General features: G+C 48.6%; 8 protein-coding genes across 12 annotated transcripts; 4 read left to right on the forward strand and 4 right to left on the reverse strand.

Annotated features, from left to right (window-relative positions):
- Positions 1 to 117: 117 nt before the first annotated feature.
- LOC9663518 (probable acyl-activating enzyme 18, peroxisomal) lies at positions 118 to 3,283 on the forward strand. Of its 2 annotated transcripts, XM_002993616.2 has the most exons (14): positions 118 to 401; positions 464 to 596; positions 659 to 918; positions 999 to 1,203; positions 1,253 to 1,293; positions 1,348 to 1,476; positions 1,531 to 1,607; positions 1,683 to 1,903; positions 1,952 to 2,046; positions 2,105 to 2,321; positions 2,379 to 2,504; positions 2,564 to 2,662; positions 2,739 to 2,957; positions 3,043 to 3,283. In XM_002993616.2, exons 1-14 carry the CDS (start codon positions 124 to 126, stop codon positions 3,139 to 3,141), a joined length of 2,199 nt encoding a protein of 732 aa, XP_002993662.1. In that variant the 5' UTR covers positions 118 to 123; the 3' UTR covers positions 3,142 to 3,283. The 2 variants fall into 2 exon arrangements, with proteins under 2 accessions (XP_002993662.1, XP_024523070.1); XM_024667302.1 differs by having other exon boundaries at positions 1,348 to 1,607.
- LOC9663504 (chlorophyll a-b binding protein 8, chloroplastic) lies at positions 3,208 to 4,460 on the reverse strand. Its single transcript, XM_002993631.2, has 3 exons — positions 4,165 to 4,460; positions 4,014 to 4,072; positions 3,208 to 3,958 (listed from the first exon to the last, which is right to left on the reverse strand). Exons 1-3 carry the CDS (start codon positions 4,327 to 4,329, stop codon positions 3,337 to 3,339), a joined length of 846 nt encoding a protein of 281 aa, XP_002993677.1. The 5' UTR covers positions 4,330 to 4,460; the 3' UTR covers positions 3,208 to 3,336.
- A 108-nt stretch (positions 4,461 to 4,568) lies between these two features.
- Positions 4,569 to 5,783, forward strand: LOC112343584. Its single transcript, XM_024667305.1, has 3 exons — positions 4,569 to 4,641; positions 4,701 to 4,747; positions 4,803 to 5,783. Exons 1-3 carry the CDS (start codon positions 4,583 to 4,585, stop codon positions 5,762 to 5,764), a joined length of 1,068 nt encoding a protein of 355 aa, XP_024523073.1. The 5' UTR covers positions 4,569 to 4,582; the 3' UTR covers positions 5,765 to 5,783.
- On the reverse strand, positions 5,764 to 7,433 carry LOC9663519 (tubulin alpha chain). Its single transcript, XM_002993632.2, has 4 exons — positions 7,257 to 7,433; positions 6,942 to 7,176; positions 6,517 to 6,887; positions 5,764 to 6,449 (listed from the first exon to the last, which is right to left on the reverse strand). Exons 1-4 carry the CDS (start codon positions 7,347 to 7,349, stop codon positions 5,793 to 5,795), a joined length of 1,356 nt encoding a protein of 451 aa, XP_002993678.1. The 5' UTR covers positions 7,350 to 7,433; the 3' UTR covers positions 5,764 to 5,792.
- A 200-nt stretch (positions 7,434 to 7,633) lies between these two features.
- On the reverse strand, positions 7,634 to 10,364 carry LOC9663520 (protein IQ-DOMAIN 1). 3 transcript variants are annotated; one of them, XM_024667303.1, is made up of 7 exons: positions 10,250 to 10,364; positions 9,355 to 9,857; positions 9,179 to 9,275; positions 8,885 to 9,049; positions 8,629 to 8,835; positions 8,458 to 8,571; positions 7,634 to 8,411 (listed from the first exon to the last, which is right to left on the reverse strand). In XM_024667303.1, exons 3-7 carry the CDS (start codon positions 9,245 to 9,247, stop codon positions 7,839 to 7,841), a joined length of 1,128 nt encoding a protein of 375 aa, XP_024523071.1. In that variant the 5' UTR covers positions 9,248 to 9,275; positions 9,355 to 9,857; positions 10,250 to 10,364; the 3' UTR covers positions 7,634 to 7,838. The 3 variants fall into 3 exon arrangements, with proteins under 3 accessions (XP_024523071.1, XP_024523072.1, XP_002993679.1); XM_024667304.1 differs by having other exon boundaries at positions 8,885 to 9,046; positions 9,355 to 10,361; XM_002993633.2 differs by having other exon boundaries at positions 9,355 to 10,361.
- Positions 10,365 to 10,507: 143 nt separating this feature from the next.
- Positions 10,508 to 12,630, reverse strand: LOC9663521 (RNA polymerase II-associated protein 3). 2 transcript variants are annotated; one of them, XR_002991326.1, is made up of 9 exons: positions 12,507 to 12,630; positions 12,347 to 12,440; positions 11,984 to 12,034; positions 11,746 to 11,919; positions 11,520 to 11,693; positions 11,346 to 11,465; positions 11,153 to 11,286; positions 10,918 to 11,097; positions 10,508 to 10,865 (listed from the first exon to the last, which is right to left on the reverse strand). XR_002991326.1 is itself a non-coding variant. In XM_002993634.2 (8 exons), exons 1-8 carry the CDS (start codon positions 12,626 to 12,628, stop codon positions 11,040 to 11,042), a joined length of 927 nt encoding a protein of 308 aa, XP_002993680.2. In that variant the 5' UTR covers positions 12,629 to 12,630; the 3' UTR covers positions 10,508 to 11,039. The 2 variants fall into 2 exon arrangements, 1 of the variants encoding a protein (XP_002993680.2); XM_002993634.2 differs by having other exon boundaries at positions 10,508 to 11,097.
- Positions 12,631 to 12,973: 343 nt separating this feature from the next.
- LOC9663522 (tubulin polyglutamylase TTLL7) lies at positions 12,974 to 14,299 on the forward strand. The gene is made up of 4 exons (XM_024667298.1): positions 12,974 to 13,387; positions 13,723 to 13,907; positions 13,970 to 14,207; positions 14,252 to 14,299. Exons 1-4 carry the CDS (start codon positions 12,974 to 12,976, stop codon positions 14,297 to 14,299), a joined length of 885 nt encoding a protein of 294 aa, XP_024523066.1.
- A 6,838-nt stretch (positions 14,300 to 21,137) lies between these two features.
- LOC9663506 (protein TIFY 4A) lies at positions 21,138 to 22,327 on the forward strand. The gene is made up of 6 exons (XM_024667295.1): positions 21,138 to 21,385; positions 21,447 to 21,600; positions 21,702 to 21,804; positions 21,856 to 21,949; positions 22,005 to 22,062; positions 22,113 to 22,327. Exons 1-6 carry the CDS (start codon positions 21,238 to 21,240, stop codon positions 22,240 to 22,242), a joined length of 687 nt encoding a protein of 228 aa, XP_024523063.1. The 5' UTR covers positions 21,138 to 21,237; the 3' UTR covers positions 22,243 to 22,327.
- The last annotated feature ends 101 nt before the right edge of the window (positions 22,328 to 22,428 follow it).

Genomic DNA, 22,428 nt, shown 5'->3' on the forward strand with positions numbered 1-22,428 from the left:
CACCAAAGTATGATCTTGGGTGATTTTATCGTTGAACTGGCGGGTAAGCTTAGGCATAGAAAAAAAATTAATAAGCTCTCACGCCAAAGATGATGAGCTCCAAAGGGTTTTCTTTGGTTGGAGATGGAAGGCTTTGGTGCCAACAGTGTCGAAGAACTGGATGTGGGCGATCTCGAGAGCGCGGGGCTAGAACCATCCGAGGCTCTACACTTCTACCAGGAGCTCCAGGTAGCGTTGCAAAGGGCAGGATTTGGAAAACTCGAGTCGATATGGAGGCTTGTATCTCAAAGTTTGCTCACGCCTCGACATCCTCACACACTCCATCAGCTCATGTACTACTCGATCTACAAGAATTGGGACGAGTTGCAATGCGGTCCACCACCGTATTGGTTTCCATCGCTGTATAAGTTTTCTTGCATTTTTTTTCTTCTTTTTTTTCTTCTTTGATCGCTCAAACTTACAGGGAGTTCGCAAGGAGTACGAGCATTGGACAGCTCCTCAAGGCTCGTGGAAACGAACTTCTCGGCAATAAGGTATACGTTGATCCAATCGCGAGCTTTACAAACTTCTACAAGTTCTCGGTTCAGCATCCGGAGGTGAAAAAACCATTTCTTTCTCGTTCCTCCATAGCTCTAAACTTTTCATTCCAACTTCTCAGATTTTCTGGTCCATTGCGTTTGAGAACCTGAGCTTGCATTTTTCTGTGGAACCCAAACAAATGGTGGACTCGAGTGATTCGTCACGTCCAGCAGGAAAATGGCTACCCGGTGCTGTCTTGAACGTTGCTCACTGTTGCTTGCTACCAAAGCCGAACATCGGAAAGACGGACGATAGCATCGCCATTATATGGAGAGACGAAGGTGGAGATGATTTGCCTCCCAGCACAATGAAACTCTCGGAGCTTCGGCACCATGTCAGGTGAATTTAAGTTCCATTCATCCATAGTTTACTAGGAACTTACGTTCTTCCTTTCTTTCGTTTTCTTTTTTCTCTTGCAGCCGGGTGGCATTCTCGCTTCAAGCTGCCGGTTTCCAAAGAGGAGATCGAATCGCCATCGACATGCCAATGCATATCCACGCTGTTATCATCTACTTGGCCATAATTCTCGCGGGCTGCGTGGTAGTGTCAATAGCTGACAGCTTTGTTTCCTCGGAGATCGCTGCTCGCCTAGCGATCTCCAAAGCAAAGGGGATCTTCACTCAGGTGATTTCCAAAACTTTCACGTTTTCAGCTGTTACAAGAGCTTCTACAGGATGTGATAGTGAGAAGTGGTAAAACAATCCCGCTGTACAGGTAAAGAGTAAAGTCATATTTTTCGTGTTTTGCGTGATCCGGTTTTGCATAAAGTCGAGTTTTGGGAGCTAAACCACCAAAGGCAGTCGTCCTTCCATCGGATGGAAAATCAGTGCGTGTTCCAATCAGAAACCAAGACGTTTCTTGGGAGGAGTTCCTTGCAAATGGAAACGGCAGAAACAGGTACACAGAAATGATCGAAAACTTTGGAGCATTGTCACTCAGATTCATCTGCAGATCTGGAGACGAGTTCCCGGCTGTGCAATTACCCGTCGAGGCATGGACAAACATACTCTTCTCTTCAGGCACTACCGGTCTGAATGAAAAAACTCTCCAAACTCTACAAAGTCGGTGTTGTTTTCTTTTCTGAGATTCGTGCTTCCATTCAGCCGAGCCAAAAGCAATCCCGTGGAACCAGACAACTCCCATGAGATGTGCTGCCGATTCATGGGCACACTCCGATCTCCAAGCTGGTGATATTTACTGCTGGCCAACGAATCTGGGATGGATGATGGGACCTTATCTTATCTCTGCTTGTCTACTCTCTGGAGCAACAATGGCACTCTACAACGGGTCTCCTCTCGGACGATCTTTCGGAAGGTTTGTCCAGGTGAAAAAATCGATTTTTATCTTCTTTTCTTGAGATGTTTCTGCGCAGGATGCGAGAGTTACGATTCTAGGAACCGTGCCGAGCATGGTAAAAACTTGGAAGAAGGTCAACTGCATGGATTCACTCGACTGGTCGAGTATCAGGTAATCTATAGGATGACGGAGAGAGTTTGTGCAACTCTTTAATATATTTTTGCGGCAGATCGTTTGGAACAACTGGTGAGGCTTCTAGTATCGATGACGATCTGTGGCTCAGCGCAAGAGCTTGGTATAAACCAATTCTAGAGAGTTGTGGTGGAACCGAGCTTGGCTCGGCTTTCCTTCACGGATCACTGCTCCAACCGCAGGCCTTCGCAGCTTTCAGCACTCCGAGCTTGACAACGGCCTTTGTTCTTCTTGATGATTCCGGAAGACCATACGTAAGCTTTCATTCCGTTTGTAAATCGATCAGCATAAACGTTTGGAAAGCTTTCCAGCCAGATGACCAGCCTTGCTCTGGAGAGATTGCTCTCTTCCCCAAGCTTCTTGGAGCTTCATACACGCTGTTAAACGCTGATCATCACAAAGTCTACTTCGAAGGCATGCCTGTGATCAATGGGATTGTAAGTACTTTTCAGAAGATTTATCATCGTGAAGTTCCTGAAGTTCTTCGCGTGTCTAGCAACTTCGGAGACATGGCGACGTGTTTGAGCGAACGGCCGGAGGCTTCTATAGAGCTAAAGGTCGAGCAGACGATACTATGAACCTTGGAGGCATCAAAGTAAGAAAAAAGAGTCTGTTTTGTTTCGTTTTTCTCCAGGTTCTCTGGTTGATGATCGACTGTTCTTATGACGCAGGTGAGTTCTGTGGAGATCGAGCGAGTTTGCAATACCGCGCACAACAGCGTTCTTGAGACCGCAGCCATAGCCATGCCTCAAGGAAAAGGCGGCGGCCCCGACAACTTGATCGTCGCTGCGGTTCTCAAAGGTGCTCTTCCACCAGGTGAAAATCACCCAGAAATGCTCAAGAGGATCTTCTCGAAGGCTCTCCATGACAACTTAAATCCTTTGTTCAAGGTGAGTGAGCACGAGAAAAAAAAAAAAGTTCCTTGCGCAAAATTTGATTTTTGTTTTTTTTTTTTTGTTTTGTTTTGCTTGAAAGGTCCATGCGGTGGTTCTTCTTCCGGAATTTCCTCGCACAGCGTCAAACAAAATCATGCGAAGAGTCCTTCGAGCACAAATGCCGCGCAGCAAGCTCTGAGATTTTCCTGCTGGTAGATTTGTTCACCATCAAAACCAAACTTTTACCATTCACAAAGATATGGCATTACCATCAAAACCAATTTTTTATCATTCACAAAGATATAGTTACATTGAGGAACATGTAAATGTTCTTGGCATGATATCCGGTTTCTAAAGAACGATGACAGAGAAGAAGAACAAGCGTTATGAGCGCTTAGAAAGTGCTGTAAACTTTCAAGTTCGTGAGGATGTTGTTCGCGAATGGATCCGCGAGATGATCGAGCAAGTTTTGGAACGGACCGACGCCTGTGAAGGGTGCCTGGATGAAGTAGCCCAGAATCGCCAGCATCGCCAGCCTCCCATTCTTCACCTCCTTGATCTTGAGCGTCCGCATCGACTTCTCGTCCTTGCCGAATCCAAAAGGATTGAAGATCCCTCCCGGGTACGCTGGATCCCCCGAGCCTCCCAGGTACTTCTCGAATCCCAGGAAGTACTGCTTCCCCATGGAGCCGGGCTTGTAGAAGTCCTGCGCTCGCCGGTGCTCGGCGAAGCCCATGAGCGCCATCTCCAGGAAGAACAAGGTGTAGGGGTCGGCCCAGTAGTTGTAAGTTCCAGCGGGAGGGAAGACGCCGGTCTTGAACCACACCACTGCAGTCTCCTGTGGGATGATCCCAATCTTGCCAAAGATCTCCGGAGCGATGGCTCCCGCCGCTCCCAGCATCGCGTAGCGGCCATTGATGATCTCCGCGTAGGACAACCAGTTGGGAGTCATGAAGTTTCCAGCTCCCGCCGGGTCGGAGAGGCCCAAGGGATCGAAGCCATAGTCTCCGGGAAGCCTGTCCAGGAATCGATCAAACTCTTCATGAAAAGAATGGATTCTAGAGAGCTTACGTTCCATCTAGGTAGGACAAGCTTTGCGACGACGCGAACCACAGCTGCCTATTTGCTTTCTGGCACACAAGAACGAGCAAATCTCCATCAATCTCTCGAAATTTCCACAATGTAGCATAGCATCGATGAAACAGGGGAAGGATCACATTACCGTGGCTGGCTTGTCCGATGTGGCCCTCACCACGAATCTGGAGAGCTTGCGCGGCGATGGCAGAGCGGCGGAGGAGCTGGAAACCCTGATGCCATTCCCAAACACCAGCTGCTGCTTCCAGCTGGTGGCGGCGTCGATCCCTGTGGCCACCACGGCGGCTGCCATGCTCGATCGAGCGATCGAACGGTGGGAATCGAGAATGCCGGCGCTAAGAACCCTAGGTAGCGCGAGCAACGAGCTCGTCTTTGCGCGCTGCCCAGCCACAAATTCACTTCTGTGGCATAGTATGAAGATTTCTTTCAATGCTCTCGGCCACTCGCAAACTGCCACGTGGACTTGAGGATTGCCTATTGGCAATTTGGATAGCCTCCGACGTGGCAGGGAAGAGAGGGTCTAGGGTTTTATTTCGCCAAGCGCAATGCTAGCGCGGCTATGGCAATTTCCATGGCGCTATCGCCCTACATTGTCGATCGCAAGGTAAGCGAGCAGCTTTTCGGAGTTTCTAGCGCCTAGGTCTGAATGGATTGGCCGCACAGGTCCATGCGCGGCGCGGTCGCCACGATTCCATCGCCTCTATCACTCGGTATGCGTGAAGAAATTTTTGATCCAGCCTTAGATATGGATTTTCTTTATTCCAGGCTTTTCTCGCAGCTACTCGCGTAGCGATAGCGAGGATTTCGATGAAGAAGAGGAAGTGGACGACGATGAGGACTTGGATATCGATCCCGAGGTATGGGACGAGGATCCGGACGGCGCCAAGAATCTGGATCCAACTTACGAGTTCCCGAAGCCTACCACCGAGACAAAGTTCTACGGCTTTTTCGACAAGAACTACAAACCCAGCTCGGAGTCGGAGGTGGACACGGAGGACGACGAGGACGTGGATTACTCCTTCTCGACGGACTACAAGTTCTCGCCATTCGCGAGAGCTGGAGTTTCGTACGAGGACTGGATCGAGATGAAGAACCAACACGATTCCATGCCGAAAAAGAGGAAGAAGGACGACGACTTGGACGTTGATGACTTCGACGTTGAGAAGCTGCGAGGGGACATACCTTTCGACAAGTGGACGGAGCTCAAGCGCCAGTTTAGCATGACCACGGATGTCAAGGACGAAGATCTCGACTTTGTGAGGGATCGTCCCAAGGGCCAACGAAGTGGACTGGATCCCAATCCCAACGAGAGCTTGCACTACAAGACGATGCCCAAGAACGCCACCAGCGAGGAGAGGATGAGATACTTCCGCGGGGAGCTAGACAAGTACTTGAGGATAGCAAACAAGTACGACTACACGCCTCGCTTCTTCTCCTCGGATCCTCACATCGAGCGAGTGAAAGCGAAGCTGTCGACCATGAAGCCAGATGCGGATGGGATTTACAGGAACACGATCGAGTATATCTCGGACATCGACGTGCTGCTCTACGCTTACAGGGTGGTGAAGGCCAGAAAGATGGGACCGGGTACAGATTGCACGACGATACCCATCGATAACATCAAGATGGACTGGTTCTACAAGACGCAGAAGGAGCTGAGAGATGGAACTTACGAGTTTCCAGGTAGCTTTACGGTTTACGTGAAGAAGAAGAGCTTCAAGAAATAGCGGTTCTCTACAACGAAAGCTGGTCTAGTTAATACTCTTCACCTTCGTCCTCGCCTTCGCCTTCGGTGGAGTCGGCGCCAACTTCCTCGTAGTCCTTCTCCAGAGCTGCCAAGTCTTCTCGGGCTTCCGAGAACTCTCCTTCCTCCATCCCCTCGCCGACGTACCAGTGGACGAAGGCACGCTTGGCATACATGAGGTCGAACTTATGGTCGATCCTGGAGAAGACCTCTGCAATGCTGGTGGAGTTGGAGATCATACAGACAGCCCGCTGGACCTTGGCAAGATCACCTCCAGGAACTACAGTCGGGGGCTGATAGTTGATCCCGCACTTGAATCCGGTGGGGCACCAGTCGACAAACTGGATGGTCCTCTTGGTCTTGATGGTTCCCACGGCCGAGTTGACGTCCTTGGGCACGACGTCTCCTCTGTACATGAGGCAGCACGCCATGTACTTGCCGTGGCGGGGATCGCACTTGGCCATCATCGACGCAGGCTCGAAAGCGGTGGACGTGAGCTCCGAGACGGACAGCTGCTCGTGGTATGCCTTCTCGGCCGAGATGACCGGGGCATACGAGGAGAGCATGAAGTGGATACGCGGGTACGGCACCAAGTTGGTCTGGAACTCCGTGAGATCGACGTTGAGAGCACCGTCGAAGCGCAGCGAAGCCGTGAGAGACGAGATGATCTGTGACACACGGAGGACGTGAGATAGGTGCTTGGAAGGAAGACGGGGTGCGAGCAAAGATGGATACCTGAGACACAAGCCGGTTGAGGTTGGTGTAGGTGGGCCTTTCGATATCGAGCGAGCGCCTGCAGATGTCGTAGATGGCCTCGTTGTCGAGAATGACGGCCACGTCGGTGTGCTCCAGCAGGGAATGCGTGGAGAGGACGCTGTTGTATGGCTCTACAACGGCAGTGGAGACTTGCGGGGACGGGTAGACAGTGAAGGCGAGCTTGGACTTCTTGCCGTAGTCGACGGACAGGCGCTCCAGCAGAAGAGAGCCGAGGCCGGAGCCAGTGCCACCTCCAACAGCGTTGAAGACGAGGAATCCCTGGAGGCCAGTGCAGTTGTCAGCGAGCTTGCGGACGCGGTCCAGGCACAGGTCCACAATCTCCTTTCCAACTGCAAGAAAGGCAACGAGTCAGAAGCTCTCGCAGCCTGCTCGTCCAGACTCACTGGTGTAATGACCGCGGGCGAAGTTGTTTGCCGCGTCTTCCTTGCCGCTGATGAGCTGCTCCGGGTGGAAGAGCTGGCGGTAAGTTCCAGTCCTGACTTCATCGATGACCGTCGGCTCCAGGTCCAGGAACACGGATCTCGGGACGTGCTTGCCGGCTCCAGTCTCGCTGAAAAAGGTGTTGAAGGCATCGTCGCCGCCTCCTACAGTCTTATCGCTGGGCATCTGTCCGTCAGGCTGCTCGAGCACACGCGAAACGAAAAGAGTTACAAGCTTTGAGAGGTGAGTGGCATCCAAGTTTTTGGTTTGTTTCTCACTTGGATGCCGTGCTCCAGGCAGTAGAGCTCCCAGCAGGCATTGCCGACTTGGATCCCGGCCTGGCCGATGTGGATCGAGATGCACTCTCTCATCTTGCGGAAGTGCTGCTGGAATGCTGGAAGTGGCGAGGACTCTCAGCAGTCACTTGGAACTAACAGGAGCTCTTCTCCTCTTCGCCTGACCAGTTTTTATACTCGTCGGTGAGTAACGGTAATTCATGTGAAGCGTTCCAGTGGTGGCAACCGCCATGCCGGCTGAACGATAGCAGTTAGTTACCAGAATTCTTCTTTAAAAGGAACATTCTTCTTGTATTTACAAAAGCCATTAAAAAAAAAGAGCAAATTACACAAAGGAGACAAAGAGAGAAAGAGCTATCGATCAATCAAATCCCACGCAAAACTCTATCTTGTGTGCCTTTCTTTTTATCCTTGATCGTGAGTGCTTGGCACAGCTCCAAAGGACACGAATCTCTCGAGCTCCTGTTAGTGAAAACATGATTGATAGCTACTGTGACGACCAGCGAGTAGAGAAGAGGAAGCAAATCTCTGGAGCTTCGCACCTGAGGAGGACGCGGAGCTAGCTTACAGCACCATGGTAGCCTTCTTGGGCGTCACCACCGGAGACTTTGTGGGAGTAGTCACTTCTTTGTTGAGAGCCTTGATCTTGGGAGTTGGGAGTGAGAGCCGCTTCTTCTGGAACTCAAGATCCTCGCTTGATGGTCTCTGCTTTGGAAGGCTGGATGGTCGATCTTTGCTCTGGTCGGGAGTGCCTGGAGTTTTCCTGGGATTCATGTACCTCGACTTGACCACCGGTTTCTCGACCCCGTTCACCACCACGTAATTGGTGTAGCCATTGCTCGTCGTCCTGCCTGGAGTGGAATTGACCTTGACGGACGCTGGCGAGCTTATCTCGGAGGCCGGTGTCGGCTGGAACTTACTGTTAGATTGGACGCTCTTTGGCGAGTCAACGCATTCGCTCTCCTTGGGACTCTTGCTCGGCGGTTGCACGGAGCTCTTGCTGTGGACTCCATTCTTTAGAACTTCCTCCACGGTGTGATTCTCCCAGGGGCGTGAGGCCATCCAACGCTCCAGCCACCCCCACTCCCATTCAGGATTCTCCGCGCCTTTCGTTGGTGGTCGAGGATGAGCCCTCCACTGCGAAAGGAGTCAATCAAAACAACATCTTTAGCTTGTGACTTACTTGATGTGAGAAAGCATACGCCAAGGCGCGCTCGCGCTTCACAGCCGCTTCGTGCTTCTGCTGGATCCTTGTCTTCATTTCTTCCTTCGTGCGAACTCCATCAGTCCATCCTTTCTGCGAGAACGGGACACGCTCATCTCAAAGTTGCAACAACAGGAAGCGAAAGCAGACCTCTGGAGTCTTGTCGGTTGGAATCGGACGATGAGTTATGTTACGCATTGTGGACGCCTCGTGAAGTCGCGTCTGGCGAGCGCGTTGGACCTTGACCAGAGTCTGCATGCACCGAAGCGTGATGGATGCTTGCTTTCTGACGGTGCGACCACGGACGAGCGCTTGCAACCGAATGACACCTTTAATGGCACGGAGCGTTCTCCGAGCCTGGAAATCCAAGAGATGAGCAGGAAACTCAAGCAGCTACTGTGCTTACCATATATCCGCGAAAGGCCGTCTGGATAACAACGGCAGCCCAGTCCTGAGAACCATGGGGAAAATCGGGTTTCCTCACCACCACCTGCCGCTTGTCATCTGTGGCATGGATAGACGATTTCCAGAACTTCCATTTTCTTCCCTTGGCCTTCTTCGGCTTCTTCTGCTGCAAAGAAAATTTAAGTCAGGGAGAGCATTAATGAGTGTTGCAAGATGCCAGCCATCTCTAGCCAGCAATTTGGTGCTCAGAGACAGTGCCAAAGACAAGATTGCAAGAAGGAAGAAGAGGTCTTACATTTTCCTCAGATGAGCTTTTGACTTTGATGATTCCAAGCGATTGGAACAACTTCTGTGATCCACCCATAGCAGCGCCGCGACTTCAGCAGTGGTCACTGCAACCGCGGAGCAAAGCAAGCGTCAAATTCGTCCACAAGATCTCGGCCGAGCCAGTACAAGAAGAGGAAAACGTACCATGAAGAAGACAGTGGAGAGAACTTGCACCAAGCTCAAGCGCGACGAAACAGAATGAGGGAGACAAACCAGATCTAGACCCCTTCACCTCCACACCACAAGAATTGGGAAAGACAGACCGAGAAAGGAGAGGAGAAATAGTCTACAGAGCTTGCACGAATCAGGCTACTGTAGAGAGCATCTCCCTTGACGCGACAAACCGCTAACAAAAAACTCTTTATCACCACCACGCCTAGTGTTCCTAGCTCAGGACACATAGAAACAAAGAAAGCCTATATACATACCATTTCTACATACAAGCAAGGCAAAGCAAGGCAAAGCAAGGAAGAAGAAGAGACTCGAGAAAAAAAAGGAATTTGGTATGCGAGCGCCCTGTAGCACGTTGACCTGACACCCAATGCGAAATCGGGAAGAAGTAGCCACGACTGACACAAACAATCACTCAAATCAAAAGGAAGGAGCGAGCGAGCGAGCGAGCAAGCCAGCTACAAACTTTTTTGTCACTGCGATAGAAGAAAGAAGGAGAAAAAATTTTTAGCCAGCAGCCAGAGAAGATTCAACGAGAAAACGCGCACACAAAAGGAGAGAAAACTGCGCACACGCTCACACACTGTGTACACTCTGTGCGCTAGAGACCCCACCTCCCAGCGACAAACTTTAGACTAAGTTGGCTCAATACTAGCAAAGCTTGAAAGCGCGCACACACACACACACACACACACTGTGCAATGCGTTGGATGTATGATCGCATCACGGCACAAGCACTACCCCTAGCGCGACCTAGCTAGCTCTCAAACAAGCACAAGCAAGCAAGCACACACGCGAAATCCATGATCGCAAAGAAAGGAATCGCGATCCCGCGTTACTCACTCCGGGAGGGGGATCATCAACTCACCAATGCGATGGATCGATCGCTGGCGAGTGAAATGCGATCGATCGCGTCGAGGATGATGCGCGCCCGCCAAGAAGATGCCCCGCGACGACGACGACGACCCTAAAACCCCCAGATGGTGCCACGCGGCGCTTTGCTGTCTCATCTTATTTAACGGCCCAGGATCTCTCTCCTCTCTTAAGATCTGACGGCGCCCAGCCAATAAATGAGGACTCACGTACGTTCCTCTATACTTTAGAGGACCTCCTTTAGAGTACCTCAGAGAAAAAATCGATTTTTTATAGAGACATGGCATGGATGTCCAAATCTTAATCTTCGAATAGCACTAGCGATGGAGACAAGCCAACCAACATGGCTCACGGATCAAAGCTCTGGCCATAGTTTTTTCTTCTTTCTCTTCTCGCTTGAGAGCTCATCGTCTTGTTCGTCTTGCTTGCTTGTTTCTTTGCTTGCTTATCCCACTCCTTCCAGCTGATTGTGGCACTCGAGCTACGCAAACAAAGAGAGCTTGTTGGCAAATTGACCACTTAACCAAGCTCAACAGCAGCTCGTCCATGTCACTGCGTGACGATGGTGTCGGGCACACCATCTCCATCTCGGGTCCATCCCCTCCTTTTCACTCTTAATTCTAAGCCATATCCGATCCGAGAGAAAACTTTGAAACTACTCACAGGTTTTTTTCTTTGCCTCCCGCTATCTCGTTGATCATTCCATCTCTTTGCCGAGACGCAGCACCAGTTTTTGAGTGATTGTACACGCGTGGTTAAAACTCGTCCGTAGCAAGTTGAATACACTATCTAAAAAGCGGAGCCATGACTGCATGCAAATCGATATCAAGAGATTCGATGTCCCTGCAAGAGAATACAAGTTTTATCAGCACAGATAAGGAAATCGCTATGCTTCTACCTGCAAATTGTCTGCCCCTTGTCAACAAAACTAGAAATAAACCACGCTCTTCTCAGCGACGGTGCCTCCAATTGTACGAAGAATCCGTCTGACTGTGTGTGTTTCCACTTCCGACTGCCTTGGCCCTTCCACACCTGTGAGTAAAAGATCGTTTTTTTTACAAGCTGAAGTAAAACTCAGAACTTCTTCTTACCTGTGGATAGGCGATGCTTGCTTTTGACACCACCACGCAAGCGCACTCTGAAGCTGTATCTACAGCATACTGTCGTAGAAAAGACACACAACTGGACAATGTGTCCGGAGACTCGAAGGCCTTAAAACAAACGAAAGTCAGTTTGAGAACGAGGAAGAAGAGCTTCGTGTATACCTTGGAAATCGAGACGAGCGTTGCAACCTCCTCGGCTGGTGGCTTTGGGGGATTCCCGACGGAGAAACGAACAGCTGGATCTAGTTTTCCATGGTTTTCGCTCCATTCCCTCATGGCCGATTCAATAACTTCCTTGACAAAGTTGTAAGACTTCTTCTCGATATCTGTGTCGCCCTGCCAAATCGAAAATGAAAGACTGTAGTGTAGCGGAGAATTCTATACTCACAAACTCGGTCTTGATCTTCTCCAGTGCCGAGCTTGTCGTAGTCCCGTTTGATTTTGCCAGTTTCTCTTTGGCACGTTTTCTGTCTCTGATCAACTGCGAGAGCCTTTTGATTTTACTGGTAACTTCTGCGCTCTGGGGATTTTGTTCCAAGGCTTCTCGGTACGCCGCAAGCGCCTGCGCAAGCCAAGGCATCAATAAGTGACAGAGTATATCGAGGCACTAGGGACGTAAAGCTTACATCATCGTAGCGATCCATAGCTTCTAGTGCAGACCCTTTCCTGAAATATCCCTGTAGAAACACCCGAGGCATTGTTTATGAGTGATCGTTGCAAGATGATCCACTCAAGCAAAAATCCTACTAGAATGAATGAATGAGACAAGAGCGATAGTTGGAAGATGAACAAAAAGCCTTTAGAATGATGGAAAGGATGCAAGATGATCCAATCAAGCAAAAATCCTTGAAGTGCTACTAGAACGAGTAACTGATCGTTACAAGATGATCCACTCAAGCAAAAATCCTTGAAGCGCTACTAGAACGAATGAATGAGACCGTTGCAAGATGATCCACTCCAACCTGGGAGAGAAGAAAGAATGCAAGAACCTTTTCCCATGTCGGATTGAGCTTGACGGTCGTCTCAGCGTCCGCGAGAGCTTTGGTAACTTTGAGAAGATTTAGAAACGCCGCCGAGCGATTGCTGCAGTTGCGCACCAAGAACGAAAAGGAATGACGCGATCGAAGAAGAATCCAGCCCGTTTCTTACCTGTAGAGCGTGGCATTGCCGGGATCGGCCTTGATCGCCTGCGTGTAGACCGCCGCCGCCTTGAGATAGTTCCCCGACTTGAAGAGCGCATTCCCTTCCTCGCGGAGCTTCCCCGCCTCCATAGCTCGCAGCGCTAAGCTAGGGTTTTAAAACATTAGGGCGGACGTGGCGGAGCCAGGTGGCGTCCGCCGTGGGAGCCGGAAGCGCCACGTCGGATTCGGCCGGCATAGCAGCCCTTCGAGGGGCGGCGAGCGATGGGAGGGAGAGATGCCAAGCGTGGCGGCGGTGATTGGCTGCGCGATCCAAGTCCACAGCACAGTGAATGCTTGGAGGGCGATGGGGTGCGTGAAGAACCCCAAGCGTTTTCCCACAGGATCGGCGGTTTCACCCAGTGGCTACTGCTGCTGATCATGGATCGATCGAGCTCATGCCCTTGCCGGGCATGCTGATCCAATTGGGCGCCCGCGATGAGAGCCAGGAGTGAGATGCCGCTGGCCATCGTCGCCCCGGGTCTCAACTCCAAGAGGAAGAAGAAGAGGAGGAAGAAGAAGAAGGCCGTGTGTGGCTACATTCGCGTGGATCTCTCGTGCTGCCGCTATCAAATCCTTCGCATCGTGCTGCGAAAGCTGGGCTGGGAGGTGACCACCGATGATAGCAAGCCATGGCATCTCATCTGGACAGGTGATCTAGAGCTAGCTCCATCTTTTTCTTTGCGAAACTCATCTCACGCTCGTTTTCTTCTTTCTTGGAAGAACAGATTGTTCGATCGGTCCCGACAAGCTCATGATGCTCAAGCGCGGCCAGAAGATCAACCATTTCGTGGGAATGCTGGAGATTTGCCGCAAGAAGGCGCTGGCTCGCAACCTCTCCATGATGCGCAAGTAAGTTCTCGTCCATGTTTCGCAAGCTTTCGCTTTGACAATCTCTTTAAGAGTTAGAGAACTATTTCTCGTTTCTTCCGTGATCATCGGTAACTGTTGCTTTGCTCAGGCACTTTGATATTCTATGTCTACAGGATCTTTCCTGCAGCATATAAGTTCTTCCCGCGCGCTTTCATCCTCCCCAACCAGCTCACACAGTTCATGGCAAGATTTAACACTCCCAAGCCGCGAACTTACATTCTCAAGCCCGACACTGGCTCCATGGTAACTTCACTCTCTCTTTCTTTGGATTCTATAGCGTGAAGATCTGCCATTTGATCTCGTCCTCTCCACAGGGCCGAGGCGTTGTTCTCGTCCAAACTTCCGAGGAGGTGAAGAACGCCATGAAAGGTCTGCATGGAGCAAACTTCGTGGCACAGAAGTACCTCACCAAGCCGATGCTGCTCAATGGCTACAAGTTTGATTTGCGGATTTACGTGTTGATACTGTCGTGCAATCCACTGCGACTTTACTTGTACAGGTAAGTCGTCCTGTGTTTTCTATACGTTGTTCCATGGCTGAATCCATCGTTTGCATTTGCAGAGAAGGCTTGGCTCGATTTTGCACGGAGAAGTACATGAAGCCCGACCACAAGAACATCAAAGTGAGCCGGATGCACCTCACGAACTACTCGCTCAACAAGTACAGCTCCAAGTTTGAGTTTAACAGCAGTACCACCGAAGTGAACAAAGGTAGCAAGTGGACACTCACTGCGTTGTTCAAGGCTTTGGCAGCGGAGGGCTTTGACACCAATCAGCTCTACGCACAGATCAAAAGGATGGTGGTCTTGACTATCATCGCCATCGTCCCAGTTCTCGCTCACAGCTACAAGACGTGCCTCAACGAGGACGACAATGGACGCTCGTGTTTTGAGCTGCTTGGCTTGGATGTTCTTGTCGACGAGAAGTGCAAGCCGTGGCTGCTAGAGGTAGTGTAACCAAGGTTTTACTTTTGCCGAGCATGAGTTTTTGACTGGGAGATTTCTCTAGGTGAACCATTCTCCTTCGTTTTCTATAGACACTCCGCTGGACTACATGGTGAAGGAGGCACTTATCCTCGACACTTTGAAGCTCGTCAACATCGATCCCACAGGAATGAGCAAAGTTAGGATGGAAGAGAGACGGGACTCGCAGCTCAGGCTCTATGGGAAGCTGGTCGAGGAATGCGAAGATTCTGACGTAGCCGAGGAAGTCAGTACAAAGGAAACTCGCGAGAACCACGTCGAGGGCGAAACCAGGGGCAGCTTCGACATGATCTACCCGACCGAGGAAGCCAACTTGCAAAAGTTCTACGACCGGTGCCTAGCCGGAGCTTCCGAGCTCTTCACGCACTCTTTCGACATGAAAGTGAAGAAAGAGATCGCCAAAGTCCAGGAGGAGAAGAGGCAGGAAGAGGTGGTGAGGCAGGAGGCCGAGAAGCGGCGGGCAGAGCTGGAGCTGCGAAAGAGAGCTCGTGAAGCGGCCAAGAACGTAGCGATCCTGAGGAAAGAGGCACTGAGCCAACGTGCTGCTGCTGCTGCTGCCGCTGCCGCCGCCGCCACTGCTTGCCGAGTGAGAAACGATGGACAAACCGCGACAACCACGACCACGACGATGACCGCCACCACCACAACCACAACCAGGACGACCACTGTCAAGCGCTCGTCGAGCAGGCTCGGAAAGAAATCGCCATCGCCGACAGTCTCCCTCGTGTCCATGGCAATGTCACTGGTTGGATCTCCCATCACCTCTCCCGCGACGTCGACGCCAAAGTCGAGAGCGATGGAGGTGGAGGAAGAGATTGTCCAAGTGGAAGTCGAGGAAGCTCCAGGCGATCGGGAAGAAAGCGTGCAAAGGCTGGTGGAGCTCTTCGACGAGATACCGGAGCGAGTTGGCGGGAGAAGGCCCGACTCAGCCTCAGCTCGAAGCTCGGCAGTGGACGAGGCCACTACGACACTCAACGACATTCTCTTTCCCCGGGTGGAAGCACAGCCATGCCCGAAGATCCCGATCCACCATCGCAGGGAGCACTCGTCGGAGCTGGAAACGACGTCGTCAAACTCTCCCCAGCAGCAGCAGCATGATCATATACTTGGTTTCGGCAGCAAGACCATCTCGGACTTCTTCACCACCAAGAAGCTTAAAGGTAGCACCATCGGGCAGCAGCAGCAGAACCACCACCACCACCACCACCACCACCACCATCGCCACCAACACGACCACCAGGATCACTGCTTCACCACCCGGGGCTACGTCAAGAGCGTGAGCGGACTTCCAGCCGAGACCAAGTGTGCTCACTGCCAGAGACACCAGGGACGAGCTCTGGCGCTCAAGAACGCCAACGCGCTCCCCATGACGCTCCACGAGATGACAACGCTGGCGTCGAGCTTCCTCACGCACAGATGGGAGCACGACAGGTCGTCGGCCAAGTCCATGCCGCTCAAGAAAACCATGGGAGTGTCCGAGAGCATGAAGGCACAGTTCCGGTCCAAGCTTCTCAACTTCCAGCGCACCGGGGGATTTCTCGCCAATCCAAGCTTGCTCAAGCCACTGCAGCGGATGCCATGGGACGCTTCCACGAACTCCAACCGTCACAGGCAAAAGCTCAACATCATGCTCGAGACAACGCAACTGGCACCATCTTGATGATGATCCATGGATCAACCAGGAGGATATTTTGGAGCAATAGCTTTAGGATGAAAAAGGAGGGACGGGGTCCCAGGGAGAGGCAATGAGAAGACAAAAAAATTCAGTTTTTGGAGATTGAAACAGTACATTTTTAGCTGTAGATTTGACAAATCTCTACATTGACTGTCTTATTACTACTTTGTTTGATGGATTTTACAATATTATTTAGATGCATGCTGAATATTCTTCTAGTAAGAGCATTTTAAACTGGATTTACATTAAATGACTTTTGTAGCAATCTTCTTATGGATTAATAGTCCTCTAAAATATATAATGGTAGCAACTTTGAGAAAGGGATCTGCAAAAATGTTTTTCATGAGTTGAAAAAAATCCATACTATGAGAATATTATTTGCAGAATATGATAGATCAGGTCCTCAAGAGGAGAGGCTTATGGGGATTCCTATTGTGAAGCAGATGAGGAGATCTTTGCTTCTCATAGCTTGATTAGATAAAATCACAGTTTGATAGCATTTTTATCAATTGATGCTAGTAAAGAATCAGAGAGTTATTTTAACTAGAAATGAATACTAAATACTTTTTAATTTTTTTAATATTCTATATTTATGTTCTTATTATTTCAGTTATTTTTTAATTTACAATATTTTGAATATGCGCATATGAAGATATATGTTTTTATTTTCAATTGCATACAAAAATATTATGCACACAATTACATTTGGATTGCTATAATAACAATCTAAACTTGATTGTGTGCATAATATTTTTTGCATGAGACATGCAGGGCATAGCACTGAGACTTTCCAGACAAAGTGATGTCACCAAGAATATTCCTAATGTGCAGACTTTAATGGCCATTGGCACAATGGCATTATACCAATTGAAGAGGAGCTTCACAAGTGGCCAGGAGTATGGCAAGCTTTAGGTGGTTAATTGCAAGCCACTTGAATGAGTACTTGTATCCTAGGGAGATCTTAGCACAGCTCAAGGGGCACCAAAGGCTCCAATTCTGCAGCAGGAACCATTAGAAGATCTTTCCTTAGATGGTGACTAAGACACTATTGAGAGCATGATAGTTACCAGCATGATTGCCACCACCACCATCATCACTACTAGGAGGAGAGCTTGGACTACAGCTCCAAGTTGCCAAAATTCCAAAAGAATTTACCATATGCATGAAGAGAGCTTGGACTATAGCTCAAGAAAATGTGCCAATGGCAAAGTTGGGGAGCATATTGGAGGTCAGAAAGTTGAGGAAGCTATTGAGAACTTTGGGATCAATCTCAAACCTCTTAAACTAGGGGTTGTTAGATTGCATAATCTATTTCATTTGAGAGCATCCAAACTTCCAGCTGCTCTGAGGATGATTGCTCAACCAAGACTGTCAGTGTCATGTAGGTAATATTGTGGGTTTCTGTTTTAACTCAGTTGTTGCAAACATGTAGCAATAAAAGAGAGACCTTTGTCTGGAGGCAACAATCGATCAAACTATGTGGCTGGCTAGCTCTTCTAAAACTCGGGAATGCCAAAGTTTAGGCATTTATCCATGAAGAAACATAAGATAAATGGTGAAGACTCTATCAATTTTACTCTATGACACATTTATTGAAAGAGTGTCCGATAATAGAATTTAAAAGAGCCTGAACCTTGCTTTCTATGAGTCTATTTTTTAATTCTTAAGTAGGTTTTACCACCCTCGTTACTATTTGTGTCTGCAATACATCATACAAGTGACATAAAGAGCCATTCTCCTTGCTTTTGAAATGGATCTTTTGGCATTGCTAGCAAGAAGGCAATTGTCCCATGAGGGAAGATTGATCATATGGCCAAGTTAATTATAGTGTTTCATTTTCTTTTCTTTTAAAAACACACTGAATGGTCTTGTCAAGGTTTGTTAAGATGCAAAAAGTGTGGAACAAAGATCATTTATTGTAAGTTATAAATGGAAAACCAAGACATAAAGCTTCCATTGCATGTTTGTGGAGATCCATGCATCTAATGGGAGACTGTATGCAACATCTAGAATAAAGTAGATGGCAAGCCTTTTTGTTTTTCTCACTCAACATTTTATTTGCAAATCTATGAAAGAACAAGATGTCCAACCATTTGGTCTAACTACATAAAACTATTCATGCGTAAAACAATGCATATTTGTCTAGTGGTAAAAATGTATTTGTTGATTGTATCAAAGATCGGTCTGGGTCATGTGGTGTGAGCTCCATGGCCTCCGATGCCATCCATGACAACATGGCTGATGAAGAATCCCTCCACAGCAGAATCATGTGATCTATGAAAGATACTCTCACAGATTTTAGCTTCAATTGGAGAGAGAGTGTCTCTTGATCAACCTAGGTCACCATCACTTGAGCTCCTTCTGGTACAACACCATTGCCCACTAGGAGAAGATTGATGGAGATTTTCTAACTGATTATTTTTTATTTGTCTCATTGAGTGTGGATTTTGAGCATGCAATGGGTAGTAATGCAGTAGCATTATTTTGTAAGTCACACATTATTGTGTGTTTAAATAATTGAAGCATATATATGTTTTAAATTCATATATCTTGCTGTACTATACATTTTTGCATACAACTTAAAATAAACAAAAAATACCAAAATTTGTATGCAAAAATAATTTACTATAAGATATATAAATTTAAAACACATATATCATTCAATTATTTAATTTAGTTTGACTTACAAATAAGATTTGGAGACAACGTTTTTTTAAGGCATGTATATATTGGCATAATTAGTGCCACTTCATAAATCTTGATAAAACAACTATCAGTCAAGTATTCCATAATCCATGTCAAGCTATTTTGCTGGAGTTTAAGCTGCAAAGTTCAGGACCACAAACAAAAAAAAGCTTTTATTATGTTTGTAAATTCTAAAATATTTCAGAATCCTCATATGTTTTTAATTTAATTTATTAATGGATGCTCTTGATTATTAATGCACCCCCGCAACAGTAAGCTAGCATCCGCCATCTACAAACTTCTTCATTAAATGACCAAAGCATAATGCCGTGTTCTATGGGATTAGCCAGCATAAACACATAAAACATTCAACTGAACAAGGCATTATACAAGTATCAATGAATACCAAATCCATAGAATTAGAGATGATGACAAACCTAGCTCAGGAACCTTTCCTGATATTGATCTCCAGATGATTATGAGTGAGTTAAACTGTCTCAAATCTGAGGCCATTTTTCACTCACAAACATCTACAGAATTACTATCGCTCAAGCTCTGAGATCTTTTAGCCTTGCTCTTTAGACAGCTCAATGACAAGGATGACAATGACGCTCTCAGAAGAGATTTCCCAGGACACATGCAAAGACAATCATGCAAGAATAAAGTATTTCTCTGAAAACGAAATGCTACCCTATTGCTCTGCGTTCCAACCTTATCTCATGGTTGTGCAGATGGAAGTCAAGGGTAATTTGACAGTTGCTCTTGGTCATTACCACTTTTATCGAATTGTTAATATAAAATTGTTTTTCTAACCAAGAAGCTCTTTTCTAATTCTGTTTTTTCTTAAATTAAAAATTTCAGCCTAAATTTACACTGTACAGAAATTGGTTTTACATTAGCCGCCAGATCCTGATTCGCATCTAGACTCATATCGACGGAGGAGGAACCTCGGATGCTCGAGAGCTTCGTGCAAGCTCAAATCAGTATTTTTGAGGTCATAGACACCAAAAATGCGATTGAATTTCATTCCAAAGCAAGAGATCATCGACCGTCCGAGCTGTGCGTGTGGAGGGAATACCAGGCCCAGAATCCAGCAGAGTTCCGTGCTACGTCCCGCAAGCTGCTGTTCCACCACTGCTCTACGAGCCTTTCTCCAACCTCGCCAACAACCTCAAGCATGGCCAGATCGAAGCTACGGATCTCAAGTTTGCCAAGAGCTTTTGGGAGATGATCCCGAGTACGTGACGGAGCGGTATACGAGATCACAATCAAGCTCTTGGCCAAATGCCTCGGGGAGGCTTTTAGACCATACGCGGCGCTTTCTGGAGGAGTGAAAGCCGATATGGGCCACGAAGAGAGTGGGACGTCTCTTCCTGGACTGGAAAGCCCCAATGCGCTCGCGATCAACGTGGAAGTCCTGCATGTCCTCGCCGCATCGATGGAGAGCGACCACAGACTTTGGACCGAGCCCGTCGCAGTGACGACGTGCTATGGAGACTTTGCATGACGACTGGGGCCATTCGCATCTTCCTGGAGGAAGCGGAGAGAGAAGAACTCATTGTGAGGCGGCAAGGCGCGACCATCCCTTGGCCGCTGAGGAATCTTGACAACGTTGTGCAGCCGGATGACCGAAGGCTCTTCGCTCAAGGCTGTGAAGCAAACCAACATGAACTGGTGGATGGTAAGCATAGGTGACGCTGGGTGGGTGTCAGCAGTGGACGTGGTAGAGGGTGCTCGCGAAGACGCAAATCATCTTGCCAAGCTCAAGCCCTGCATTGCTGCCACGGGCTACTCGAAAAGCTTTGTGCATGGGGACCTGCGCCTGTGCAACGTTATGCTGGGAGCTTCCGCGATCAAAGACGAGGACGCGCCAGAGTATGAGGTGCATATTTTCGACTTCGACTGGCAGGAAAGGAAGGAGCAGCTGTGCATCCTCAACTGATGAATCCTGATGTGGAGTGGCCGACTTCGGCATGCCGATCAAGCAAGAGCATGATGTTTTCTTTATAGACAAAATGGTGGAACAGCTCACAAGCAAGCGGTTCTTGTGCGTACTAGTCTTGTTGCAGTGCTGCTCTCTCGCAAAACAAGTTCATGGTTCCTTTGAGAGCTTCATGAGCTGCATTTGTTTTTATAGGAACTGAATTATGAAAACAGATTTGAGTTTTCATTCAACTTCATTATGAAAACAGATTTGAGTTTTCATTCAACTTCATTTTATTTGCTTTTGAATTACAAAAAACACATTGGTTAATCCTTTTCTAGCAGGTGCCATGATTTATGTGCGTGTGGGCACTGTTTGGTGCGGTGGAGCTCTCCGAAAAACAAATATTTTACTGGCCCAACTTACCCGAGTATATTCTCTCGAATTTCCACGTGCGGAAATCGATTAACACGTGCGCTTTAGTTTGTCCGCCATAGCCAGCTCTAGCTACTGAGGCGAGCGAGTTTTAGGAGGAGCCCCTCGGTGGAGGATCCTAGCATGAAATGTCTAGCATGGTCGATTTCCTGGGGATCGAGGAGAAGGTGTCCACCAGCGTCAGCGCCGAGAGGTTGAAGAAGCTGGAGGAGCTCACGGACGAGGACGTGATGCAGCTCACTCGGGAGGATTGCCGGCGCTACCTCAAGGAGAAGGGTATGTGAGATTCTTGTGCCTGCAACGCTCTCGACGAACTTTTTCAAGAGTTTCGTTCCAGGAATGCGTCGTCCGTCTTGGAACAAGGCCCAGGCCGTGCAGCAACTTCTCTCGCTCAAGAGCCTGTGCGATCCTTCCCCGGCTTCCAGTGGAGCCGCCAAGAGGAGCCCATCTCCGCCGCTCGACGAGGCTCCAGCGAAGAAACCCATGGCAATGTACGTGGAGTTTTACTTTCTCTCTAGAGAACTACTTGAGCCTTCTTCTTCCCTTTTGGTTTTGGTTTTCTCCTCTTTGTCTGTCTCTCTTTGGGTGGCAGGACAAGCATCGATCTCAAGGCTGCCGCTGCTGTGGACGCCGCCAATCTTACGATGTTTTATGATGGAGCAGTGTCCGTGTTTGACGACGTTTCGCCAGACAAGGCATCTCTTTTCCCTTTGGTTTTGCAACTTCTAGAGAAGTTCTTGTCATAGGCTTATGCGATCATGCTCCTGGCCGGGAATGTGAAGTCGTGGCCTTCGATCAACGTTGCTGCTAACACCAACAAAGTTGTGATCTCTTCTTATGGTACGAATTCACTGCTTGGGCGATCTTAACACGTTCGTTTTGTTTGTTCTCCCAGAGTTGCCACAGGCGCGAAAGGCATCACTCCAGCGTTTTCTTCAGAGACGCCGTGAGAAGTGAGTAGACTCTCTCGCTCTTTTCTTGGAACCGTGACGATGTTTCACAGAACTGCGAAAGAGGCAGCATCCAAAGGGAACTCTAATAAGTCGCCTTGTCATGGCGAGAGCTCGGGGAAGCACGCATCGGATGCTACTGATCCAGCCACTTCTCCCTTGCTCACGGAGGTCTCTTCCTAGCTACACCTCCACGATACGTCTATGCCTTGGATGAACTTCCTGTCTTTGATTCTATTCTAAGCTGACCTTTGCGATTGTCATCGAATTCTTTCTTTCCAAAAGTTCCTGTAGACTCACCTTTACTTTGTGAAGAAGTACACGATAAGCTCTGACAATTCAACATGGAATTTCATGTGTATTCCATGA

This window comes from Selaginella moellendorffii, unplaced genomic scaffold (genome assembly GCF_000143415.4).
Source record: "Selaginella moellendorffii unplaced genomic scaffold, v1.0 SELMOscaffold_167, whole genome shotgun sequence".
NCBI classification, from domain to species: Eukaryota; Viridiplantae; Streptophyta; class Lycopodiopsida; order Selaginellales; family Selaginellaceae; genus Selaginella; species Selaginella moellendorffii.

What these genes read in the sequence shown, in the direction of transcription:
- LOC9663518 (XM_024667302.1), top strand. Translation starts at nt 124, where the DNA reads ATGGAAGGCTTTGGTGCCAACAGTGTCGAAGAACTGGATGTGGGCGAT. An exon ending in CAAAGGGGATCTTCACTCAG is followed by an intron (nt 1,204 to 1,252) that starts GTGATTTCCAAA and finishes GAGCTTCTACAG; the next exon opens with GATGTGATAGTGAGAAGTGG. An exon ending in TGCCTGTGATCAATGGGATT is followed by an intron (nt 2,505 to 2,563) that starts GTAAGTACTTTT and finishes TCGCGTGTCTAG; the next exon opens with CAACTTCGGAGACATGGCGA.
- LOC9663504 (XM_002993631.2), bottom strand. Translation starts at nt 4,329, where the DNA reads ATGGCAGCCGCCGTGGTGGCCACAGGGATCGACGCCGCCACCAGCTGG. An exon ending in CATCGGACAAGCCAGCCACG is followed by an intron (nt 4,073 to 4,164) that starts GTAATGTGATCC and finishes CTTGTGTGCCAG; the next exon opens with AAAGCAAATAGGCAGCTGTG. An exon ending in TTGTCCTACCTAGATGGAAC is followed by an intron (nt 3,959 to 4,013) that starts GTAAGCTCTCTA and finishes ATTCCTGGACAG; the next exon opens with GCTTCCCGGAGACTATGGCT.
- LOC112343584 (XM_024667305.1), top strand. Translation starts at nt 4,583, where the DNA reads ATGCTAGCGCGGCTATGGCAATTTCCATGGCGCTATCGCCCTACATTG. An exon ending in CCTACATTGTCGATCGCAAG is followed by an intron (nt 4,642 to 4,700) that starts GTAAGCGAGCAG and finishes TTGGCCGCACAG; the next exon opens with GTCCATGCGCGGCGCGGTCG. An exon ending in TCCATCGCCTCTATCACTCG is followed by an intron (nt 4,748 to 4,802) that starts GTATGCGTGAAG and finishes TCTTTATTCCAG; the next exon opens with GCTTTTCTCGCAGCTACTCG.
- LOC9663519 (XM_002993632.2), bottom strand. Translation starts at nt 7,349, where the DNA reads ATGAGAGAGTGCATCTCGATCCACATCGGCCAGGCCGGGATCCAAGTC. An exon ending in GCCTGGAGCACGGCATCCAA is followed by an intron (nt 7,177 to 7,256) that starts GTGAGAAACAAA and finishes GTGCTCGAGCAG; the next exon opens with CCTGACGGACAGATGCCCAG. An exon ending in TCAACCGGCTTGTGTCTCAG is followed by an intron (nt 6,450 to 6,516) that starts GTATCCATCTTT and finishes CGTGTGTCACAG; the next exon opens with ATCATCTCGTCTCTCACGGC.
- LOC9663520 (XM_024667303.1), bottom strand. Translation starts at nt 9,247, where the DNA reads ATGGGTGGATCACAGAAGTTGTTCCAATCGCTTGGAATCATCAAAGTC. An exon ending in AAAGCTCATCTGAGGAAAAT is followed by an intron (nt 9,050 to 9,178) that starts GTAAGACCTCTT and finishes TTTTCTTTGCAG; the next exon opens with CAGAAGAAGCCGAAGAAGGC. An exon ending in CGTATGCTTTCTCACATCAA is followed by an intron (nt 8,412 to 8,457) that starts GTAAGTCACAAG and finishes CTCCTTTCGCAG; the next exon opens with TGGAGGGCTCATCCTCGACC.
- LOC9663521 (XM_002993634.2), bottom strand. Translation starts at nt 12,628, where the DNA reads ATGGAGGCGGGGAAGCTCCGCGAGGAAGGGAATGCGCTCTTCAAGTCG. An exon ending in GGCAATGCCACGCTCTACAG is followed by an intron (nt 12,441 to 12,506) that starts GTAAGAAACGGG and finishes GCGCAACTGCAG; the next exon opens with CAATCGCTCGGCGGCGTTTC. An exon ending in AGAAGATCAAGACCGAGTTT is followed by an intron (nt 11,694 to 11,745) that starts GTGAGTATAGAA and finishes TCGATTTGGCAG; the next exon opens with GGCGACACAGATATCGAGAA.
- LOC9663522 (XM_024667298.1), top strand. Translation starts at nt 12,974, where the DNA reads ATGAGAGCCAGGAGTGAGATGCCGCTGGCCATCGTCGCCCCGGGTCTC. An exon ending in AACCTCTCCATGATGCGCAA is followed by an intron (nt 13,388 to 13,722) that starts GTAAGTTCTCGT and finishes TCCTCTCCACAG; the next exon opens with GGCCGAGGCGTTGTTCTCGT. An exon ending in ACGCACAGATCAAAAGGATG is followed by an intron (nt 14,208 to 14,251) that starts GTGGTCTTGACT and finishes TCTCGCTCACAG; the next exon opens with CTACAAGACGTGCCTCAACG.
- LOC9663506 (XM_024667295.1), top strand. Translation starts at nt 21,238, where the DNA reads ATGTCTAGCATGGTCGATTTCCTGGGGATCGAGGAGAAGGTGTCCACC. An exon ending in GCGCTACCTCAAGGAGAAGG is followed by an intron (nt 21,386 to 21,446) that starts GTATGTGAGATT and finishes GTTTCGTTCCAG; the next exon opens with GAATGCGTCGTCCGTCTTGG. An exon ending in ACGACGTTTCGCCAGACAAG is followed by an intron (nt 21,805 to 21,855) that starts GCATCTCTTTTC and finishes TTCTTGTCATAG; the next exon opens with GCTTATGCGATCATGCTCCT.